Source organism: Charadrius vociferus, unplaced genomic scaffold (assembly GCF_000708025.1).
Source record: "Charadrius vociferus isolate BGI_N301 unplaced genomic scaffold, ASM70802v2 scaffold90, whole genome shotgun sequence".
In the NCBI taxonomy this organism is placed as follows: Eukaryota; Metazoa; Chordata; class Aves; order Charadriiformes; family Charadriidae; genus Charadrius; species Charadrius vociferus.
In genome coordinates this window covers 7,198,603-7,207,401 of record NW_009647222.1, presented here as the reverse complement: position 1 = coordinate 7,207,401, position 8,799 = coordinate 7,198,603, and the positions used below count along the sequence as shown (strand labels likewise).

At 39.2% G+C, this 8,799-nt stretch overlaps 1 protein-coding gene across 1 annotated transcript in view; it reads right to left on the bottom strand.

The window, feature by feature from the left end:
* The window catches only part of LOC104281726 (sulfotransferase 6B1-like), an 8,074-nt gene extending 1,244 nt beyond the window's left edge, over window positions 1-6,830 (bottom strand). The window contains exons 1-5 of the mRNA XM_009879770.1: window positions 6,692-6,830; window positions 5,686-5,870; window positions 4,595-4,721; window positions 2,006-2,100; window positions 778-964 (exon numbers count right to left, since the gene is read on the bottom strand). Coding sequence (XP_009878072.1) covers window positions 778-964; window positions 2,006-2,100; window positions 4,595-4,721; window positions 5,686-5,870; window positions 6,692-6,830 — 733 coding nt within the window. The remainder of the gene's footprint in view (window positions 1-777; window positions 965-2,005; window positions 2,101-4,594; window positions 4,722-5,685; window positions 5,871-6,691) is intronic.
* Between the last annotated feature and the right edge of the window lie 1,969 nt (window positions 6,831-8,799).

Sequence of the window (8,799 nt, the reverse complement as noted above, 5' to 3'; positions counted from 1 at the left end):
TTTCCCTCTTTATTAACTGAAACGACTCTTAGTTTTAGACTCTCAGTTATTATTAAAAAATTAACTAAGTAAAAATAATCAAAATCCGTCTAAGCATGATGGTTTTGATTTACTTATTATCCAAATCTGAGGAAGGTTCTGAAATGTCAGGAGCAAGAAAACAGCTTCTGCATGTGTTTTAAAGTCACATGTGAGCTAAGATTTTACTGCGGATTCCAGCTTGGCCAAAGTCTGAAGGCTACCTGTGAGGCCATCAGGTGATTGAGTCATCCTTTCTTTCGGTGTTGTCATTGTCAGCATATTCCTTTTGCAGGAACATTTCCAGAAGATAAGAGGTGGTATGGAGGGTAAAGGCTGCAAGCAGTCTGCTTCGGAAGGAATGTGCCTCGCTCTTTCTCATTCTAGTAAACTAAGTGACCTTCACAGGTGATACCAGAAGGGACATGTTGTAAAAGACTGTGGTGGTCAACTTTTAGATAAAAAAGGAAAGATAAAGAGTATTGCGTCGTGAACCTTTCCTTCTAGCTCAAAAGCTCCCACAGAGCAAAATTAGTCAGACTGTTGTTCAGACTCCTCTGTGCTTCTCTAGTATCAGTTTGCATTTGCAATCAAAGAACTTAGAAAGAAAGTGATTTTTAAGATGGCTTCAAATTGAAGGATCCTGTCTGGTTCCCAGGGCTGACCCAAAACATCACTACAGTGCAAGAAAGACCTGGACTGTGGCCCCTGTCTGGGATTCCCACTCCTGCTGTGTTAAGCCTGGCCCAGGGAATTTACCTTTTCGGAAAATCAGCTTCCTGTTGGATGTCAGCGCACAAACGGTGTGACTGGGATCGCTGTTTTCCTTTTCTGTGTCACTTTTCATCTCTGAGAATGAGGACTTCTTGCAGATGTCTTGGATATCATTATCACTGACATTTAAACCCAGGAACAGACTAATTTTGCTTACAATCTTATGCAGATCCTGAGGTACAAGGAAAACAAAGCTTTTATATTTCTGAGCTGATTATCAGACGTTTCACTGATATGAAAAGGATCCTTTTTATTACATATCGAGTTTATCACACATTTGTTTGCTTAGCAAAGCTAAACATGTCATTAGACCGTGTAGATGACAAGTACAGTAAAGCTGATTCCCCTCTTAACCATACTCACAGAAATTAGTAAATGCTGAGTAGGTATGTGGTATCAAATACAGTTCCATTGCCAATTTTATTCCTAGTTCAGGCAAAACATTCTCCTGTCTCTCAGAATTATTTCACTGGGAACAGAGAAGTACTCAAAGCTCAGCTTCTGTGTAAGCGGCTTATTTCATTGGAGGTGCTATATCAAGAGATCCAAGAAGTGACTCAGGATCCAAAATGGCTTGTTTATATTCCTCGTAGTGGATTTATTGGGTATTTTTTTTTTTTTAAATAATCAGAACTATTTTAATAGAAACACTAGGAAGCGTTTTCTATTCATGCTAAAATTCATTTGCTGAAAGCTAAGTAATGTTGGTATTTGAGTGGTCTGCGTAATAATTTCCTTTCATAGAAACTTTTTTCCTACCCCCCCAGCCTCTAATTTTCTTCTTTATTGGGAGCACAAGCCCTACTGACCATGAGTAGTCCTGTCGTCTTACATCACTTTTTAAAAATTTCACCTGAAATGTCAGGCACAGCAGGTTCATGTATGGCCCTCTACAGATGTCCTTGGTTGCTCTTTCCATAGGACCAAGAACAAGGGACTTAAAATTCTGCCTGTAGCCTGGGGAAAATTATGTAACATGTGTCCCACTCCTGCGTCTAGGATGAGATGCAACTCTCACAGGATTTGATATTTATATAACTTGTGCAGTCAGAATTAGCTCACTGATACAAAGTTCCATGCAAGTATAAAATTTGCCCAAAGACATACATTCACATTTTCCTTCTTTCTCCTTCTTCATTATAATTTGCTCTTTGATATTTTAATGATGTTAATTTACAAGTTAATTTAAAATAAGAGCAGAGAGCATATTTACCTTCTTCATGTCTTCATAGAACAAAAACAGGATATTTTTTTCATTTTCATGTTCTTCCCAACTTAGGAAATGATCAAACCAGGATCCACAGACAACTGAAAAGAAAGCCCATGTAAAAGAGATTCATGTAAACTTTATTCATAAATAACTCTGCCCGTACCTCACACATTTAGGGGAATGATCCCTTCTTAGTGTGTACCCTGTATCCCACTAAAATGGATTCAATTATTTTTGAGAAGTGACTCAAACTTACAGTCTAAAGAGGTTACCATTCTTGTTGGAATTTGGTTTTGTATCAGAGAAGCAGATACTGTTCTGAGATATGATTCTGTCATGGAAATAGGCTCCAAGTCTAAGGAAAGGCCAGTAATGAAGGAAAATGTACTGGCTTAACAAGACCTGAGCATCTCAGCAAGTGTCTGCATGTCTGTGGTCACAGCCAGAAATATGATCACTTCACTAGGAAGTGCAATAAGGAGCCTGTTAAATGGAGCACGCCGTTGTTAGCTCTATTTTGTCCTAGCAGAGGGGAATCTATATTATTTTTAAAAGTCAAAGAAGAATTATGTAAAGAAGTTGTTACGCTAATACCTCATTCAGCCAACAACATAGATAACTCCTGGTTTTATAGCTGACTCATAGTACTTGTTTTGTCTGAATGCACCTTTTGCTGAAGCATGGGAGGAGAGCTAAATTTCGGCTTTCTTTTAAAAAACAAAATTCTGACCCTTCTGGCTGAAAGACACGATGGACTGCATTGAAAGATGAGTTAAAGACTCCCGTAGGGCAATGAGAAGAGGCTTGGACAGAGCAATCACAGCCAGCATTCTCCAGAACTGTGACTTTGCTTTATAACTGCCCCCAGAAAAGTATAATATTTGAACGGACATAATTTTCATTGCAAACTTTGAGTTGTAATTAAGTTTTTTGCTGAACGCTCCAGTCTGTAGCTGCCTCCAGCACATGAAGCAGTATCTGAGTGCAGGCATGTGTGCTCCATGGTGTGCAATTGAAGCCTGCTGTCCTGCTCAAATACATTGGGGTTGTGCCCAGCGATAGCATAAAATAGCCCTGTTGGCTTCAGGGGTACAGCAGACAGCCTCGGGGACTCCAGGGACAGCATCACAGTTGCCTCCGTCTGTCCTCACCCTTGTTCTGAACTGAGATTAACTCTGCAAGAGTACTACAAAATCTGAATCAAGCAGAACAACCTTCCTAAGTTTCTATTAGGAGCAAAAGTGACGGGCTCGCTCTCTCTCTGCATCACGTCTTACATAAATTTCTGTTGTAACCAACATAGTTATCTTTTTACGCCATGCACGAGCACACAAAAAATAGAAGGTGGCTACTAATTTACAGACAAAATGGAGATGCTTTTAAAATGTGATTAATCCTTTTTTGTTTTTCTTCACTATTGTACGTTCAGAGTTGTTACTAAACAAGCCAAGATCCTGCAGATCACTGAAGTGTGTGTCTTAGGGCAGCTCTGAACTAGGAACACAAGATCTGAGCCAAAGCCCACATAAGCCGATAGGCAAATTGACTCCTGGAGCTCTGATGTAAGCCCCTGATGACTGCAATGGCGCTATTCTTTCAAAGTTCTCAAGCTGATCTATTATTGTTGCTGTTATTGTCACTATGGTTGTACAGCAGTAACGCGCATCCTCAAAGGAGTAATAAAACACTAAAAATGGGAGTGGCTAACTGGAACACGGTCTTCTTGTCTGCTTCCATGCTGCTGTGGCCACTCATAAAAAAAAATCTCACTCTTGTCCTTGGTCTTTGGACCCTGCTACTAAGACAACATATCAGGCAGACTGTATGCAGGAAGGCTTTATAAAAGCATCTAGGCTCCCTTTGAAGGGCCATCCAAGGCTGTCTTCAAGACTGGAGAGGACACTACCCCTGCAAGCATAGCTCTCAGTGCAGCACGGGGACGGTCTCCCCCATGTGTCCTACTGCCCGCACTTTGGCACGGCACTGAGCCACAGAGAGCTCACTGAGCACCTTCAGAGGAGTACCTGCCCCACCAGCCTGCTCGCCAAGGACAGGAGCTGGCTGCGGTGAGCCCAGCTGCCCTTACATCTGCTTGGGAGGAGCTGCGTGCGCATACCTCCTCTATCACAACTTAAACATGAATTCTTGGCGGGAAGAAGTTTTTTATTGTGGTGCGCAAGACAAGGTTGGAAATGTTTTAACACAGGCAAATCTGCATCAGAATCAACAAATTCTTGGGGGTTTCAGAGTGTTTGTGGGAAGAAATGAAACCAGTAACTTGTCTGTGAGGATATGTTATTCAACAGGTATGTCAAAAAAAAGAACAGCAAAAACCTGCAAAGAGCAGTTGTGCTGAAATAATTCAGCCACTTATCAAAATGTCTCCTGTCTCTTGCAGGGCTGAAGATAGCATCCTGTGATTTGCCCTTGTTTAGTTTGGCATTAGAATTTATCCTGAAAAAAATTCCTAACTAAAGCCATATGAATAAGGAGTGCAATAAGGAGTTTTCACAAAGTTCACATTTCTTAACTCTTTCTGTGCATAATAAGCTAATGTAAACAGCAAGGAGAAAACATCACATTTATCCTTACCTTCTCCTTTTACAAACAAGTCAAAGAAAGCAGTCCAGGTCTCTACAGTGGGAAGGTTTGGGTTATCTCTGTAGTAATGGTACATGGACACTGCGGTATCTTTTGGATTTCTGCAGATGTAGATCATCTGTAAATGAAGATGATATCGTTATTAATGATAATGCCCTTCTTTTATTTTAGAGGATCTCTGTGTGTAAATGTAGCATTTTCATAGGCAGTTTGCAGCGTGAAAACCCCTTCCTTTAGGATTCTTCCGTCGGTGACCACGCTGCTAAAATAGAACTGTGTTTGTCCCTGCTTAGGCAGAAGTCAGTAGTGGTTGGTAAACAATTCCATGTGGACAGAGGTGTGTTTGCTACAGCTGGGTAATGTTTATGTTTTATGAAAGAGGCTGTGTTCATTTTAACTCATGACTCACTATACTATCTCATATCTAACATATGAAACCATTTAACTACTTAACATTCACCTGACAGGTGCAAAACTTAAATTATGGATTTTCATTCAAATTAGCCTTGTCCCAAAAGTCTGGATCTGAGTAATCCTGAAATTCTGATGCCCAGAGCTGATTTTTTTTAAAGACCTTCCACAGTAGCATAGGAGAAACCCAAAACTGTGGTCCGAATCTGCTTCCCGTATTTCAATTCTCCTCTATTTGCCCAACATCTCTTTGGATCTTGGCAAAGCTTTGATAGGAGGGGCAGAATACTGTCATCCCCAGAACAGCCTACAAGTACCCATAACTATTTTGTAGTGCTCCAGCCACTAGGAAATGGGGCCATGAGAACACATACCCCCCCATCCCTAATAATATATTTCTGATTGAAAGATGTTGATGTTGTATTTTGTGTGGTGCCCGGTATACAAATCCCGCCGTGGGAGCTGTGGGGCAGGAGCAGAAGAACCCAACCCCTAGCCCAAGTCTCCGTTTGCGCTGCCTTCAACTGCTGGTCAGCTGTGTCTCCAAAATTCACAGCAAACCACTCCTGGAAACTGTAAATCATTTCAAAATTATTAAGGAACAGCAAGACAAAATAGATTCCTAATAGATACCTAACATATCTTACTGCTTTTATATCTTTTTGCCTTACCTTGCATTTTTTGTTCTTAAAATTTTCAGGTAGCATGTTGTAGTCTAAGTGCGTCGGGATGATCCTCTTTGATGAGAGTTTATTCAGTTCCTCCAGTTTGGAAATATCTCCAAATTCAATGGGAGATGTTAGTGTAACTTGAGTATCGTAAAGCTTTGTTATAACTCCTGCGAGCCAGTGAGTGCCTGCAGAAAAGTAATTTTAAGGAGAAGAAAAAAAAAAAAAAAAAAAAAAAAAAAAGGAAGACTTGTTACTGAGAAAATACGTGGAACATGCATTTTGCATATGGAAACAGCTTGCCCGTGGACAAGTGATACTTCTAATCCCCCAGATTCAAGAAACTTGACATAACTGGAGATAACCCTTTGGCTCCAAATGTATAAATACTGGAAAAATTAGGGCTATGGCTGAAGTACAACGTAAGTCTGTGAGCAGCGTTAATATTGGTACCAAAAAAATCTCATTAGACAAACTGCTTGTCAGTTGAGAGGTGGTTGTATTATTTTTATTATTTAATTTAGAATACGCTGGGATTTTTTTCCTTATACAGACTTGTGTCTGTATATTTAGAAAGTACTGATTGAGCTTCCTCTTTGGTGTGTGCTTCTGTGTGCTAGTGAGGTAGGGGGAGAGGGAATAAGAAATTAATAAATCTACAACCACGAGCCATACAAATAACTTAATACAACTCTTGACTTGCCCATAATTGAATGTAGAAAGTCCTCAGGAAAACCCCTCAAGTACGGATTTTGCTTAGCAGAAGTAAATATTTATTTGCTTTCCAATGTGAAAGCACCTCAGATTATTTTCAAGTAAAGAATCAAAATTTAGACAAATGACCCATATTTTTTTGTAATTTGAACACTTACTGACAGAATAATATACTCACATACTCAAGCATCCTTCCCTGTTTCTCACACATACACATTCCCCAACTACTTTAAGCAGAGAACATGAAACAAACATTTGAGACTTCTTGCAATGAACATATAAAAGTAGAACATACCAGATTTAGGATAGGAAACCAAAAGGACATCATCTTCTCTAGCATCGAAAGCATCCAAGGATTTTAAAAGTTCTGGAGAAGACCTGGTGGTAAAGGGAATCCCCTTAAACATGTGAATGAGTTCTGCCTCATTGGACATGGTTGCTTAAGTCTTGGATTCCTGCAAATCAGATAACAGTCAAATGACAAGAGGATTTAAGAGCCACTTCTAAGTCAGATGGTTTGAAGTGACAAATTGAGACCAAGCAATGCAAACCTCATGCTTATATACTTTGCTACACGCCACGGAGTCCTATCAGATATCGATTTTTCCAGGTAGCTGATAAAGTCAACTGAAATATTAGAGGAAATTTGATAAATAACTGAAATGCAGAGTCATGAAAAGTGCATGCCATTTGTCATTTATTAGCTCTTCAGATAAAGTAATGGGGTGATAGTAAAAATGCATTAATCATGGAAAGTTACGAGAATGAACATTATATGTCACTTTAAAATACGCTTCACATGATTATTCTGTAAGTTATACTTTATTGGAAGCTGTTTTCGCTTCCAAGGAAAAGGCTACATTTTCAAATACTTTCATGAATACAAACCCAATGTAGCATTTTATGTGAATGAAATATTTTTGGTTACTTTTTACAAAATATACAACAGCCTGAATTTTCCAAAGTGCAAATCAATGCCAAATGCTTGAATTTTGTGATGTTAAGGAACTAGTTTTTGAACATTTTAGAATTTCTGCCTGAGGCATCTTAAAAACAGAGGCACTTAGAGGCACAATCATTTTTTAAGCTGTCATATATCTCCATAAGAGGAGTACAAACAACAAAAATCACAAATTTAAAGTAGATATTTAACGTTGGCTTGAATCTTGCATGTTTTATGACTGGAAGTGGTTGAAGATTTTTAAATCTTCCCACAGAATTAAGTGGATTCATCAAAATAAGTGTCGCTTTCAGGAAAAAGGCAGTTCTCAATTAATTACCTGTTTTGAAATGTGGTTTATGAGAAAATTTGAACTTGTGGGAATCATCATTAATGTTTTTCAAACTGATAGCTCCCCTTTTGTTTAAAGTGACCTTAAGAGATGTGAATGCATCACAGTAAAATAAATAGCTCAGTTTTGAATCAAAACATTTTGGAATGCCTAATATTTTCAATTTTACTTTCAATGGCCACAAATTAATTTGCTCATTTTCACATTCTTTTCCTCAAGCATCCAGTGGCTTCACTATTCCTATCCAACACCTCCTACAATATATTCAGCTGAGGCCCTTCAGTGTCTTCAACTCAAGAACTCACATGCAAATCTTTTTTTTAAAATAAAGCAGTCCTTTGGGAATTTCCCAAGTTTACCAGGGTCCCAGTTCTTGTTTTATTATTTATAATAACTTAAGCTTGTTCATGAGAGCTGACTACCAAATTCACCTCCCATGACCCAGGGTAAGAAGTTAATGATTAGAGTTGCCATTCCAAGAAATGGCTGAGCAGTCAAGATTACTCACAAGAAGTAAGGACGGTTACCAGCTTCTGTACTTTCTTCTTTCTAATTCAATCTCCAGAAATGCCAGCATAGCAAGACTGGTTCCCCCCCCTCTTTTCTTTTCTTTGTGGTACTGCCAGCCTACCAGTCAAAGAGAAATTAAATCAGCAAGCCTAGATCTTCTCACCTGTGTTGCCTATAATATTGCCCTTAAATCGCTATCACCTGCAAAATGGTGGGGATTGAAATCATGGAAAATATGCTCTTGAGAGATGTTCCCTATCACTGGGGATGAGAGGAGACGCGGGAGTCTTTCCAGGAGGTAATCAAGAGCATCAGTGAGGGTACGAGAAACACATAGATACTGATGCCCAGGTAGGAGTTGGGGGATCTCAGTGGTGAGGAGCTCAACATTTTTCTCTTGCTCCCAGTCTGAAGAGTTAAGCCATTGTGTCATATCTTAAGGTGTAAATTCTTAAAAACCTATCCTCTCTCAACAGATTTCACTTTGGTTATTTCAGGTATACAAAGTATGTTTGGAGACATAGACACCTTTTTCTGTGGTATTCTGAGCACCTGTGTTAGTCTGAACACAGAGATTTCTAAGGTCTATTTTGCAGTCATC